The 16,739-nt window shown below is 29.9% G+C and overlaps 1 protein-coding gene across 1 annotated transcript in view; it reads left to right on the top strand.

Annotated features, from left to right (window-relative positions):
* The first annotated feature begins 281 nt into the window (after nucleotides 1–281).
* The window catches only part of LOC131038017 (uncharacterized), a 42,185-nt gene continuing 25,727 nt past the window's right edge, over nucleotides 282–16,739 (top strand). Inside the window, exon 1 of the mRNA XM_057970282.2 lies at nucleotides 282–369. Coding sequence (XP_057826265.2) covers nucleotides 282–369 — 88 coding nt within the window. The remainder of the gene's footprint in view (nucleotides 370–16,739) is intronic.

The raw sequence follows: 16,739 nt of genomic DNA, 5'->3' as shown, positions 1-16,739 counted from the left end.
TTCAACAATTTCTGTAATTTAGGGTAAGTGCAAGAAGTTGTGTCCACTTAATGTGGAAGTTTTGGCCATAGTTAAAAAAGTCAAAATCGGGTGGAAAGAATAGGAGACGAATCAGGATCCTGTTGGCTCTCCGCATCCCGAGCCTAAAATCAAACAGGATCCCGTGGGCCCCGGGATCCCGTGTTGAAAACGAAACGGGATCCCATGTTGAAAACGAAACGAGATCCCATGTTGAAATGAAATGGGATCCTGTTTTGAATATATAATTTTTTTTTAACGAAATGCGGTTCATTTTTGGCATACAGGATCCCAATTCAAGGAGTGGAGCCCTCACAGGAATTGCCAGCAACCCGCCTTCTAGTCTTCCAGGTATGCCCAACACCCATTTTTATTCAATAATTCATGTTTAGATTAATGTTTTAGTTAAAAAAATAGATTTTTAATTTAAAAATTATTTTTTTTGTTAATAATTTTTAGTTTTAAATTTATTTTTTGGGTTAGAAAAAAATGTTTTTTAGCTCAATAATTTTTTTTAATTAGAAAAGTATGTTTTTATTTTAAAAATTAGTTAAATTTAGTTTGAATTTTTTTTATGAATTGATTAGATTAGGATTTTTTTTCAACGAAACGAAAACCCCCCAAAAAAATCAAAACCAAAACATTTAATTTACAACATCAAAACAAAAATGAAAATGAAAACCAAAACCAAAAAATTACAACAAAAATGAAACTATTTAAAACATCTTTAAATTGTATACAACATACCCCTTATGACCACATAGGATCACATCATATCCAACCCCTTATGACCACATATGACCCCATAGGATTAGCCATAGTGTCCAAAGGGGTCATGTATGTGGTCTTAAGGGGTCATGTATGTGGTCTTAAGGGGTCATGCATGCACATTCTAATGTACATGTGTGACCCCTTAGGATCACATACATGACCCCTTAGGACACTATGCACGATCCCATGGGGTCGCACATGTACATTGTAGAACACATGCGTGTATCCCCTTAAGCCATCTTCTATTTTCAAATTCATTCCCCTTTTAAGCCACATTTGTCCTATAATTTAGTTTGAGCCATGTCTATATTATACCTTGAGTTAGAATGTGTGCATGTGTGTGACAAGCCTTTACTAGGACCACATTATGTTCTAATGGGTCATAATCTAGTCCTAAGGGGTCACGCATATGTTAGAACACATGTGTGACCCCTTAGGACCACATATGACCATTTTAACCATCCTAGTAGTTGGGGTATATTGCATACACTAAGTATAGGATGTTAAAAGGGCTCATATGTGGTCCTAAGGGGTCACGCTTGCGTCAGAACACATGTGTTACCCCTTACAACACAATGTGGTCCTAAAAGCCCATCACACACATGCCACTTTTTTAACATTTATGTACACAACATGTACCCCTTATGACCCAATTTGACCACATAAGATCTCCTATATTGTGTACATACGTCCATCCCCTTAAGTCAGGTGTCTTAAGTACATTAAATTAACTAATTAACTAATTACGACTATACCCCTCTTAAAACATACTATTACAATCATACCCATTTTAATGTATACTAGGACCTATTAACTATATTTAAAGTAAATCTTCTTATAAAATGATCCCCTCAACTATATGTATACTAGGACCTATAAACTATATGTATACTAGGACCTTTTAAAATGTATGCTAGGACCTATTAAATATTTGTATATAGTAGGACCTTATAAAATGATCCCCTTAAGCCACATGTGTGTCCTATATTTAAAGTAAATCTTCTTTCCTTTACTTGCCACATACATCCTACAATCTAGGTAGATGGTATTAAGCCACATACATCCTAATTAGGCCTATCATCTTAAGCCACATACATCCTAATTAGCCCAATCCCTTTAAGTCATGTGTCTTAAATGATTAATTACAAAATTTGTAGATGCTAAATTTGAAATTCTTATTCTAAACTTACATGAAATTAACTAATTACAACCATACGGGCCTCTTAAATATCATGTAATAGGTCCTATTAACTATATATTCAATTTATTAAACTTAATTATGCTCAAATTAAATTTAATTTCGACCATGTCCCCTTAAGACACATGTAATTAGGAAATGTTGCACGTACATCCTATAATTTCTAGGCATGTCCCCTTAAGCCACATACATCCTATAATGTATGCCTCTCCCCTTAAGCCACATACATCCTATAATTTGTAGATGCTAAATTTGAAATTTCTATTCTAAGTACATTAAATCAACTATTTAGAACCATACGGGCCTCTTAACATACTATTACGACTATTCCCCTTTTAACATACTAGGACCTATTAACTATATATATTATTAAATGCCATATATATTAAATAGGATGAAATAGGTCCTATTAACTATATATTCAATTTATTAAACTTAATTATTATCAAATGTAATTTAATTTTGACCATGTCCCCTTAAGACACATGTAATTAGGAAATGCATGTACATCCTATAATTTAGGCTTGTCCCCTTAAGCCACATACATCCTATAATTTGTAGATGCTAAATTTGAAATTCCTATTCTAAGTACATTAAATTAACTATATTTACAACCATACGGGCCTCTTAACATACTATTATGACAATTCCCCTTTTAACATGTACTAGGACCTATTAACTATATATATTATTAAATGCCATGTATATTAAATAGCATGAAATAGGTCCTATTAACTATATATTCAATTTATTAAACTTAATTATGATCAAATGTAATTTAATTTCGACCATGTCCTCTTAAGACACATGTAATTAGGAAATGGACCTACATCCTATCATTTAGGCTTGTCCCCTTAAGCCACATACATCCTATAATTTGTAGATGGTAAATTTGAAATTCCTATTCTAAGTACATTAAATTAAGTATATTTACAACCATACGGGCCTCTTAACATACTATTACAACAATTCCCCTTTTAACATACCAGGACCTATTAACTATATATATTATTAAATGCCATATATATTAAATAGTATGAAATAGGTCCTATTAACTATATATTCAATTTATTAAACTTAATTATGATCAAATGTAATTTAATTTCGACCATGTCCCCTTAAGACACATGTAATTAGGAAATGCACGTACATCCTATAATTTAGGCTTGTCCCCTTAAGCCACATACATCCTATAATTTGTAGATGGTAAATTTGAAATTCCTATTCTAAGTACATTAAATTAACTATATTTACAACCATATGGGCCTCTTAACATACTATTACGACAATTCCCCTATTAACATATATTCAATCTATCCCCTTAAGCCAATCTATTAACATACATCCTAATTAGGCCTGCCCCCTTAAGCCAATTGTCCTAGTTAGGCCAATCTTTTTAATTCGTGTGTCTTAAATGATTAATTACAAAATTTCTAGATGCTAAATTTAATTACGACCTATTTAGGCCTATCCCCTTAAGCCAAAATTATCCTATTTCTAGTTTGACCCCCTTAAGCCACGTGTCCTAACTATAGGCCAATCCCCTTAAGTCATGTGTGTCACTTGATGATTAATTACAAACATTTTCATGTAGATGTTAAATTTTAAATTCTTATGTACATGATCATATATATTATATGTAAAATCATGGATGTTCTTGATTTCAAATGTACACATTAAATTTTTTATCATTTATTTGTTTGTAGAACTTTTGCATATGTATATATATGTTTACAATGTATATATATATGCAGATTGTACATGTTTTAAAATTATTTGTAATTTAAATTCATGTTTTAGTTTCAAAAGTTAGATTTTAAATTTTTATTTGATCTTTAATTAAATGTATCAAGTGTATATATATATGCAGAGATCAGATTACATACACATCATCACATGGATGTGTTTGATATAGAAGATTTGCTTAATGCAACAGGGCCTGAGCAAACCCCCCCCAGATGATCCTACCCATGGTGCACCACCTCCACCCCCACCTCCTCTTCCACCTCCACCCCCACCCCCACCTGATCATCATCCTCCACCTCCTGATTCTACTGAGGGTCGATTTTGAGCCATTATTGATGAGAATGTTGTTTTCATACAAGGGAAAGTTAATGAGATCCTTAGAGCACCACATATATCCCCACACATGCACCAAAGATGCAAAACGTTATTGATGTAGTTAGGTCTATAGATGCAGAGTTCGATTCACATCGAGCATGGAGAGAGGAGAGACGCTAGTTTTATTCTGATGGCCTCTCCTATAAGGAACTTTTTAACCTAAGAATAGACAAATCTCACCTTGTTCCATATTTTTCAAACCCCATCATAGGTGAACCCATTCCACCAAACAAATCCCGCATATCCATGGGGTGGTGTACACATCGAGACATGGCCGATAATTTTTGGGATCGATGGCAGATGGTATTTGATACTCCACCACATGTAGAGGATCATTTGAACTAAATTATAGGACATGGCTTAAGGGGAAATTAATTGATTAGGACATGACTCAGCTTAAGGGCATGGGTGTACAATTGGGACATGTGGCTTAAGGGGATCTAACTAGAAATAAGACATGTTGCTTAAAATAGGATCATTTGAAGTAAATTATAGGACATGACTTAAGGGGAAATTAATTGATTAGGACATGACTTGGCTTAAGGGGATAGGTGTATGATTGGGACATGTGGCTTAAGGGGATCAAACTAGAAATAGGACATGTGCCTTAGAAGAGGATCATTTGAAATAAATTATAGGACATGGCTTAAGGGGAAATTAATTGATTAGGACATGACTCAGCTTAAGGGCATGGGTGTACAATTGGGACATGTGGCTTAAGGGGATCAAACTAGAAATAAGACATGTTGCTTAAAAGAGGATCATTCGAAGTAACTTATAGGACATGAATTAAGGGGAAATTAATTGATTAGGACATGACTCGGCTTAAGGGGATGTGTGTACGATTGGGACATGTGGCTTAAGGGGATCAAACTAGAAATAGGACATGTGCCTTACAAGAGGATCATTTGAACTAAATTATAGGACATGGCTTAAGGGGAAATTAATTGATTAGGACATGACTCGGCTTAAGGGCATGGGTGTACAATTGGGACATGTGGCTTAAGGGGATCAAACTAGAAATAAGACATGTTGCTTAAAAGAGGATCATTTGAAGTAAATTATAGGAAATGACTTAAGGGGAAATTAATTGATTAGGACATGACTCGACTTAAGGGGATGGGTGTATGATTGGGACATGTGGCTTAAGGGGATCAAACTAGAAATAGGACATGTGCCTTAAAAGAGGATCATTTGAAGTAAATTGTAGGACATGGTTTAAGGGGAGATTAATTGATTAGGACATGACTCGGCTTAAGGGGATGGGTGTACACTTGGGACATGTGGCTTATGGGGATCAAACTAGAAATAGGATATGTGCCTTAAAAGAGGATCATTTGAAGTAAATTATAGGACATGGCTTAAGGGGAAAATAATTGATTAGGACATGACTCAGCTTAAGGGGATGGGTGTACAATTGGGACATGTGGCTTAAGGGGATCAAAATAATAAGGACAAAAAAAATTAGAATCTAGATGGAAGTGCAAAACGGTCAAGTTCACATTTTAAATCAATTATGAAAACAGGTATATATATTTAAAAAGCATTTTATAATATCAATTTAAATCATTTCAAAAGACATACATAATTTTAAAACAAGTATACATACCACTATATATTAAATACTTATTCCATTACATGTAACACAATTGTGTAAGAGCTCTCAATAAGGGGATGAACCTATATATCAGACAATAATATTTAAACCATCTATATAATCAAATGGTATGTAATAAAAAGAAATTATACATGTACACAATATATACATACATACATTTAACATGTATACATACCTCTTTATTTAAATACTTATTCCATTGTACCATCTGCATCCTCTCTTTTTCCCAAAGCATCTATAATTGTCTCGTGATCTTCCATAGAAATTGTCCACAAGTTCTTATTACTAGGTTTGTTGTGATATCTCACTAGTTGTATATTTGTTGCAACAATCAAATGTGAGTAGTGTATTATCTTCTTATGTGTTTCATAATCTTCAAAAGCAGACAAACTATTCTTCCTTGTCAAATATTTCCTTAGCCAAGTTCCAACAACTACCACTGAACCAGTCGGATAATGAAAACCATCGTCATCTTCTCGAGGATTAACTAGTTTGTGTTTAGTCTCAACACATCGAGCCAACCAATATTCAGTTTCCTCTTCATTGTCCTCAGGTGCAACAACAACATACACATGTCCTAGACAAACAAAAAATTAATGCATTATCACAATTTAGAATTAATAAATGCAATTTTTAATTTACACTAAATATACAAAATTTTGAAACTAATTTTATTAAATGGCCAACAAAATAATAAAAAATGATTACCTTTCTGTACAAGGTCTGAAACACGATCACAATCATCTGATGCAAATAGCTCATCATTATCTTCAATTGTGTTAATCTGATCTTGTGCTTGAGTAGGAGTCAATGATCTTTGATTCCAATCTTCAACCCATTTAGTATTCTCACATACATCAGAATCACCTATAATACAAAACTGACAAAAACATGCAAGTTCCCTTATCCATATAGTCCATGTGCTTGCATTTGAACTCTTAAATGAATGCCATTTCTCCGATCCACTAATTGTCTCACAATCAAGTTTCGGCATAATGTTTTCCTCTTCAACTAACCAAAAGAATCGTTGAATTGTAGAGTTCATGCTTGATCCAATAGATAAGGTTGTGTTGCACCAATCTACAATTGCACGTGCATCTTTAAATTTTACATTTTCTTCAAATTTTAATTGCTCTCTAGCAAGAATTCTTTTAACACATGCACTAGCTCCATCATGTTCTCCTTTGCCATGTCCAACTTCAAAAAAACTCCATATATGTTGGATATTGTATTCCTTGTGAGCCCTGCTTAACCAGTAAAACATTCGAGCATTCTTGAATTGTCCAATACAATTATCTGACCATATAAGATGTTCTGTCATCTGGATTCCTCTTTCTCTTATATTTCTATAAAATATGCTGAAACAATATTGAAAAAACTCTGATGAATGCATCCTATTATCACTCACATAGAAATGATACTCCCTTAGGATTTTTCTATCATCCTCCATGCAATCATCTGCATGTCTATAAACAATATGAACAAAAATAGCAACTTCAGTGGAATTATAATATTAAGATTGAATTTCCTCTTGTGGCTTAAGAGTATAGTTTTCTACAAATTCCACCACTGATAGTATACTTCCACCTGGAAATGTATTTCTACATGTGCAAAATTGAGAATCAAGCCATCTAGCATGTTGAGAGTGTGTCACATATTTTGGTACAATATTACTTTTAAATTCTGACATGAATGCATGTACACTAACCTTCTCTCTGATTAAATCGACATGCTTTCATGTTTTCCCATCCTTTAAGGGATACTCAACATTCTTAAATCTTCTAACATCCACTAGCTGTTGTCCAAAATCAGTTTCACTACTCTCATGCATACATTCTACTAGTGACGAAAAATTGTCACAACTAGAACATTGTTTAGAGATACATGAATGTAAATAAAATAATTGTCCATCAGCTCTTTGACAAAATAAACTTGCTACAAATTCTTTGATTGGTTCAGGTGGCATATCAATACCACATTCCTAGATAAGCATGTTACTATGCAGAACACAACGTATGTATCAAAAAATATCATAATAGTAATGAAATTGCACGTGTGTTTTACAACAACAAGAGACTCTTTGCTTGTTAATTTTTACATACCAGGGCATTCATTTTTCAAATGATCTTTGACTTATAATGATATTTCCAGGTAACGAAACTTCATCCAAAAATTTTCTATAAAATTCAGTTTGAGTTGTGTCTAATAGGTGTTTTGGATGAGGGTCATGAATTTTACACCTCACTCTCAACTTTAGAACATCTCTAGCATTAGATGATACCCTTGTATTATCATGCCAAAACTTTTCAACCAAAGATTTCACTTCAATATTCAATTTCATATCTGACCTGCAAAGTCTACCACTAAAACTCCAACTTTGGCTGATTGGATCACTTTCAATACTTTCTCTTCTTTTAGCTGCTCTAACCAATGTTTTAGGATGCATCTTTAAAATTCCACTAATGTTGCTTACCATCCTTTTATTCAAGGTTGCTTTACTCACTATGGCAGTTGTTATAGCTCATCGCACTGCATTCTTATCTTTAGATCGACTTGTTGTACCAATAGATTCAATGGCACTTGCAATAGTAGACATAACATGCTTAACAGATTCATCTTTTTTCTGGTTTCACATAGATGCCTATTTATTTCATCACTTTTCTCATTTTCCATATTCTCATCAATTGCATCATAAGTTGACATTGAATTGCAAGTTTTTTTCAATAAAAAAATCTTTGTATATTCTATTGGCATATGTTCTTATCTGTCTCGAAGAAATCTTACTAGGAAGATTATCCAAAACATTATTTTTAATTTTTATAAAAAAGTTTCCCTGATCTTCAACAATTGGAGGATTTTCATTTTCATCATGTTCAAAAGGATTTTTAGTTTCAACAATCAAAATAATTTCATCTTTACCAACATGAAGGTTTTCATTTTCATGGACAATTCTATCAATCTCAACATTGGTATATCCAGCTTCTACTAAATCAGCAATATGAATATCACCTATAATAACATTATCCATGTCTTGCAGAGAAGGATTTGAAGATGTACCTGGATAATTTGAAGATGTACCTCGATTTGAGGATGTTGTACTTGGAATATTCTTCATAATTATTTCATTCACATCATCATCATCCATAATTGCATCATCTACGTCCATCTGATCCCCCAAGGCATCATCTTGAATGTTTGTCTCTTCCATTGTTGTGGATCCAGAAGCATTGAGATTTTTCATTTGTTGAATCGTCATTCTTCTATCCCTTTGACGTTTGGCCTCCCTCTCTCGTTCTTCTTGAATTTCCTCGATGGTCAATTTCCTCCTTTGTTTCTTCTTCTGATGTTGTTTAGACCCCATGACTAAAAACTTATGCAATAAATGCCACCTTCAAAAAATGGATCTAAAATTGGAACCAAAAAGCATCCAAAGGACAACTAGATCATAATATATCATGTAAAAACTCGCCCATTTGAATTGACATGTTTTATTATGTTAAATGATCATATATTTATACAATTTAAAAAAAACAATTAATGGTAAAAGCAAACGGGATCTTGTTTGCTTTTTTTTTTTTTTAATAATTTGCAATAAAGAACGGGATCCTGTTTGCTTTTTTATTTATTTAAAAATTACATATTTGGAAAGTAGACTTCAAGCACTACATTTTATATTACTAAATTTTTTTCAAGAATCATCCTTTAAGTGCCTCAAATATTTAGGTCAAATGGGACGAAATCAAAAAAAAAGGGAAAAAAATTCCACTTTTTGGCCAAAAAGTTGACGCAACTTCTTGCACTTACCCTTTATAGACTTCTTTTCATATGCTTCGCTTAAGCAATGATATGCTAAAGGAGAAATATAAGCCAATGATAAATATCACAATTTTTTTTTTATTACCATGATACATGGAAGGCTTACAATGCATTTAGACATGGTGTTGAATAGGGTTTGTCAAGTATATATTTTACTTTTGACACTTGGACTTGAACATGTGATTCAATTGTGACTTGTCAAAACTTCCAAGTTTGATTGCTTATTAAATATACATGTATATACATTTGATATGTCCATATAGTCTCTCCTTTTGGATTTTTAATTTGTTTTATCATGGATGTGATGACAATGAATATGTTACAATTTAATTAAAATGTACATTTCAGTTTAGGCTTTTTAACATTACAGATCTTCTTTAGGAAACTAGTAATGTTTATACAAATATAAGGTGGATAAAATCAATCATCTAGAATGAATAAAAAGTTGAAGTTAAAGATCTTTTAATTTTATTCTATGGAGGATATGGAGGATAATCATATGAATGGTCATAATTTAAAATTATATTTTAAAAATTAGGAATTTAAAAATTGTGGAAAATAATAAAAAATATTTTTTATTAGTGTCATCATAGGATTAAGGAGGAAATTGTTTGCATATTCAATATTTTGTTTGACAACTATACATGAAAATTAACTATGCTACACTAAAAATTTCAACCTTCAAATTAAAAGTTGTTACAAACTAAATATTCTTTCGACAATTTCTTAAGAATTAAAATTCAATTTAGCTAGAGTGCATTTCCACATCTCTGGATAACTATCAAGAAGAATGCTTCCTCTTTTACACTATCATCTTGCACTTCTTTTAGCCTGTCTTCTTGGCTTCCTAATATTTGTTTCTCTTGAAACTCTATCCTCTTTGACTACCAGCTATCCTTAGAGAATCAATCTATTATGCCTTCTTACCTTGGCTTCTGACAGTACTTACAATTTCTCAAACTTTGTTTACTTTTCAGCTGCAACTATTTCTAAAGGTTATCGCCTCTCTAGATGTTAAATTAGATTTTGGCAGTATGTACTCTGTCTTTTAATTTGGATCATCACAATATATAAAACTACATTTGGAGGCCTCTAAGCAAGCTTAATGATTTTGAACTTAGTAATTCAACATATACAAAAACAACCTACATACCAAGTGCACTTAAATTGTATAATAAGCCTTGAGAATTTAACAATTCCTACAAAATCCATTTTCACTCATTTCTTATACTTGCTTCCACTCAGCAGGAACTCGACGCTTGTGTCTCTTGTTTTGTAGGGAGATAGTTAAGATCAAGAAAATTAAAAATAAGGAATATTAAGATTCAAGTAAATGTTAACGATTCTTGCAATTGACACTATTTTATCCATTTCATTCTTACTTTTTTTAGACTTTTATATGTTTAATATTATATCTAGAACCATGTTTTTACTTAATTAATTATCTATATACGACATGTGATGAATGAATATGTTATGTGTATTTTTATGGATGATAAAATGTCATAATATTGTAAATGATGTTGATGTAATGAAAAAATAATTAAATTTATAATTTAATGCAATTTAACTTAGAAAATGCAGAAAAAATTCTTCTTCAATGCTTTTTTTAATAATAGGTAACAGTGAGGGTTTTTTAAGAAACCATATGAATTTATACAAAAAAATAAATGGTCTCATAGTAATTCTCAAAAACCATCAAATAAATAACATTAAGGAGAGAAATAGTTTAGGGTGAAAGTCATACATAAATACACACAACTACTACTAAAAAGGGGTTAATAAATAAAAATAGACTAAAAAATGAAAGAAATGCATAATCAAGGTGGTTTAAAGAAAAAATACTTCAATTTAAGATTAAATTATAGATCAATACACAATAGAACTAGTAAAAGGGCATGTAATTAAAGCACATTAAGAAAATTAAAAAAATCACATACTCAAGATTACTAAAGATGAAAATATTACAAAGAACTCTAAAATTTACCATTGTTTCCATATGTAAAAACCAAGTTTATTTCTTTATTTATTTACATACAATAGACAATCCAACCTTTAAAGCCCGTAAAATGACTTAATAAAATTAAATATTCATAATTTTTCTTTTAAGGAGTGGAATTTAGATTCTTTCTTATAGAAATATCATCATTGTCATCTTCTGCATTGATGAAATAAAAAAATTAAAAAACACCAATTTTGGTCACTAATTTATATCATTGAAAATATAAATAAAATAATAAGCACCACAACTATTAAAAATGCAAAGGAATGCTACTACCCAAAAACCATGATAAATGCAAAACTACTTTTACTTCGTCAATGATGCAACTCATTCTTTATTATTCATTATGATTTGTTTAAGTCTTTATCTTTAATAAAGATCTAAATTTTAGCATTGTTTACTTTAGTAAAATCCAATTTAACAAAGTGACATACAATGAATATTTGAAATTGCAACATTAAAAGTTCTTGCATTTTTTAGGCTTGCCCATGATTATTTTATTTAGAAACTTTTCAGACCCATTGTAAGAACAAGTAGAGATGCATAAAAAAATGCAAAACTACTTCTAATTCATCAATGATGCACAATTCATTCTTTATTATTCATTGTGATTTGTATTTAAGTCTTTATCATTAATAAAGATCTAAATTTTAGCTTTATTTACTTTAGTGAGATCCAATTTAACAAAGCGATTTTTTTCCCTAAATCCATACGAATTACTTTTTAAATTTTTATCTTTTAACACCAAAGTGCTTAAGCATAGGAGACCAATAATAATATATACTTTAAGAAAAAAATATACATACAATGAATATTTAAACTTGCAACATTAAAAGTTCTTGCATTTTTTAGGCTTGCGCATGATTATTTATTTAGAAGCTTTCGGACCCATCATAAGAACAAGTAGAGATGCATAAAAAAATGCAAAACTACTAATATTTCATCAATGATGCAACTCATTCTTTATTATTCATTGTGATTTGTTTAAGTTTTTCTATTTAATAAAGATCTAAATTTAAGGATTGTTTACTTTAGTGATATCCAATTTAACAAAGCGATTTTTTTTCCTAAATCCACATGAATTACTTTTTAAATGCTCATCTTTTAATACCAACGTGCTCAAGAATATGGAAACAAATAATCATATATACTTTAAGGGAAAAAAAAATACATACAATGAATATTGAACTTTCAACATTAAAAATTCTTCCATTTTTGAGGCTTTCCAATGATTATTTTATTTAAAAACTTTCAAACCCATTGTAAAAACAAGTAGAGATGCATAAAAAAATGCGAAACTACTTATGCTTCATCAATGATGCAACCCATTTTTATTATTCATTGTGATTTGTTTCAATCTTTATCTTTAATAAAGATCTAAATTTCAGCATTGTTTACTCTAGTGAAATCCAATTTAACAAAGCAAATTTTTTTCCTAAATCCATATGAATTACTTTTTAAATGTTTATCTTTTCATACCAAAGTGACCAAACATAGGGAACCAAATAATAATATACACTTCAAGAAAAAAAAATATAGATACAATGAATATTTGAACTTGCAACATTAAAAGTTATTGCATTTGTTAGGCTTGCCCATGATTATTTTATTTAGAAACTTTTAGACCCATCGTAAGAACGAGTAGAGATACATAAAAAAATGCAAAACTACTTCTACTACATCAATGATGCAACTCATTATTTATTATTAATTGTGATTTGTTTAAGTATTTATCTTTAATAAAGATCTAAATTTTTGCATTGTTTACTTTAGTGAAATCCAATTTAACAGAGCAATTTTTTTTCCTAAATCCATATGAATTACTTTTGAAATATTTATCTTTTAATACCAAAATGCTCAAGCAAAGGGAACCAAATAATAATATATACTTCAAGAAAACAACTATAGACACTCAAAATTGTCATGTTTAATTAAATAAATATTTTATTTATTTAATTATCTAAGCCTAATTCTTCTATTAATTAAATAAATTTTTATTTATTTAATTAATTCATTTATCCTCTTCTAGCCTTATTTCTCATTTAAATAAATACATTTATTTATTTAAATTATCTCTTTTCTAAATTAAATAAATATTTTATTTATTTAATTGTCCTACTTCTTCTAGTAATTAAATAAATCTTTATTTATTTAATTAATTCATTATCTTTTTCTACACATGACACATGTCATTCATCTTTTAATTCATACACTACCTACCTCTTTCATTATTTTGGTATTTCTTTTACCTACCCTCTAATCCTAGCCGACCTCTCTTTTTACACCTCTCAATCTTAACCCTCCATTTCATATTGTGTCTTCTATTTAAGGAGATGCTTTCTTCATTGTCAAACCCTAATGACTGATTTTGGAGGACTTGGTTACACTACCATTCCACTTACAACCACATTCCGTTCTTTGTTGAGCTCTTGTGCATACAAAAATCTAAGAGCAAATATATCAAGCAAGATCAATGGAGATAGGAAGAAGGGAGATCAAAACCCTATTGGACATCTGATGGTATAATCTTTGTGATTTTGAGTTATTTGCATTGTCTTAGGTAATCTTCATATGTTATGGTGGATCTTTGTTCATTGTTAGGCTAGGGTTTAGTGGTTGGATTCATTTTAGCCTTTCAATATTGTTGTTTATTGTTATCCATTTTCACCATATACAACAACAAATATTTGAACTTGCAACATTAAAAGTTCTTGCATTTTTTAGGCTTGCCCATGATTATTTTATATAGAACTTTAAAACTGATTGTAAGAACAAGTAGAGATGCATAAAAAAATTCAAAACAACTTATAATTCACCAATGATGCAACTCATTCTTTATTATACATTGTGATTTGTTTAATTCTTTATCTTTAATAAATATCTAAATTTTAGCATTGTTTACTTTAGTGAAATCCAATTTAACAAAGCGAATTTTTTTCCTAAAGCCATATAAATTACTTTTTAAATGTTTATCTTTAAATACCAAAGTTCTCAAGAATAGGGAAACAAATAATAATATAGAATTTATTTTTTAAAAAAATACATACAATGAATATTTGAACTTGCAACATTAAAAGTTCTTGCATTTTTTAGGCTGGCCCATGATTATTTTATTTAGAAACTTCCAGACATCGTAAGAACAAATAGAGATGCATACAAAAATATAAAACTACTTCTACTTCATCAATGATGCAATTCATTCTTTATTATTCATTGTGATTTGTTTAAGTCTTAATCTTTAATAAAGATCTAAATTTAAACATTGTTTACTTTAGTGAAATCCAATTTAACAAAATGAGTTTTTTTCCTAGATCCATATGAATTACTGTTTAAATGTTTATCTTTTAATACCAAAGTGCTCAAGCATATGGAATCAAATAATAATATATACTTTAAGCAAAAAATTTACATACAATGAATATTTGAACTTGCAACTATAGGCAGCACAAATTTGTATAAATAAGAAAGCTTATATATATTTTACGAATCTGGAAAGAGGAATGGTGAGTTTTAAACCATATTAGGTGGAATTAGGAAAATGGAAATAAATAAGGAAGAGCTAAATTTCACCTTTGAAATTAAAAGTTGTTACAAACTAAATATTCTTTCGACAATTTCTTAAGAATTAAAATTCAATTGAGCTAGAGTGCATTTTCACATCTCTGGATAACTATCAAGAAGAATGCTTCCTCTTTTACACTATCATCTTGCACTTCTTTTAGACTGTCTTCTTGGCTTCCTAATATATGTTTCTCTTGAAACTCTATTCTCTTTGACTACCAGCTATCCTTAGAGAATCAATTTATTATGCCTTCTTACCTTGTCTTAGGACTGTACTTACAATTTCTCAAACTTTGTTTACTTTTCAGCTGCAACTATTTAAAGGTTATCACCTCTATCTTTTAATTTGGTTCATCACAATAGATCAAACTACATTTGTAGGCCTCTAAGCAAGCTTAATGATTTTGAACTTAGTAATTCAACATATGCATAAACAACTTGCATACCAAGTGCACTTAAATTGTATAATAAGCCTTGAGAATTTAACAATTCCTACAAAATCCATTTTCACTCATTGTTTATACTTGCTTCCACTCTGCAGGAACTCGACGCTTGCATCTCTTGTTTTGTAGGGAGATAGTTAAGATCAAGAAAATTAAAAATAAAGCATATTAAGATTCAAGTAAATGTTAAAGATTCTTGCAATTGACACTATTTTATCTATTTCATCCTTACTTTTTTAAGACTTTTATAAGTTTAATATTATATCTAAAACAATGTTTTTACTTAATTAGTTATTGTATATGACATGTGATGAATGAATATGTTATGTGTATTTTTATGGATGATAAAGGGTCATAATATTGTAAATGATGTTGATGTGATGAAAAAATAATTAAATTTATAATTTCATGCAATTTAACTTAGAAAATGCAGAAAAAAATCTTCTTCAATGCTTTTTTTAATAATAGGTAATAGTGAGGGTTTCTAAGAAACCAAATGAATTTATAAAAAAAATAAATGGTCTCATAGTAATTCTCAAAAAACATCAAATAAATAACATTAAGGAGAGAAAGAGTTTAGGCTGAAAGTCATACATAAATACACACAACTACTACTAAAAAAAAATGGGTTAATAAATAAAAATAGACTAAAAAATGAAAGAAATGCATAATCAAGGTGATTTAAAGAAAAAATACTTCAATTCAAGATTAAATTATAGATCAATACACGATAGAACTAGAAAAAAAGGACATGTAATTAAAGCACATTAAGAAAAGTAAAAAAATCACATACTCAAGATTACTAAAGATGAAAATATTACAAAGAACTCTAAAATTGACCGTTGTTTCCATATGTAAAAACCAAGTTTATTTCTTTATTTATTTACATACAATAGACAATCTAACTTGTAAAAGTCATAAAATGACTTAATAAAATTAAATATTCATAATTTTTCTTTTATCCCTCTTCAATAAAAAAAGGTAAAATGTTAAAACTTACTACCTTTACAACATAAGTTCTTATGTTTAACTCTTACTTTTCAGGAAAAATATAAAATATAAATGTTTGATAATTAAGGAGTTGACTTTAGATTCTGTCTTATAGAAATATCATCATTGTCTTCTTCTGCATCAATGAAATAAAAAAAAAAACACCAATTTTTATCACTAATTTATATCATTGAAAATATA

Source organism: Cryptomeria japonica, chromosome 7, assembly GCF_030272615.1.
Source record: "Cryptomeria japonica chromosome 7, Sugi_1.0, whole genome shotgun sequence".
Classification (NCBI taxonomy): domain Eukaryota; kingdom Viridiplantae; phylum Streptophyta; class Pinopsida; order Cupressales; family Cupressaceae; genus Cryptomeria; species Cryptomeria japonica.
The sequence above is the reverse complement of the archived record's forward strand: the minus strand, read 5'-3'. Positions and strand labels throughout refer to the sequence as shown.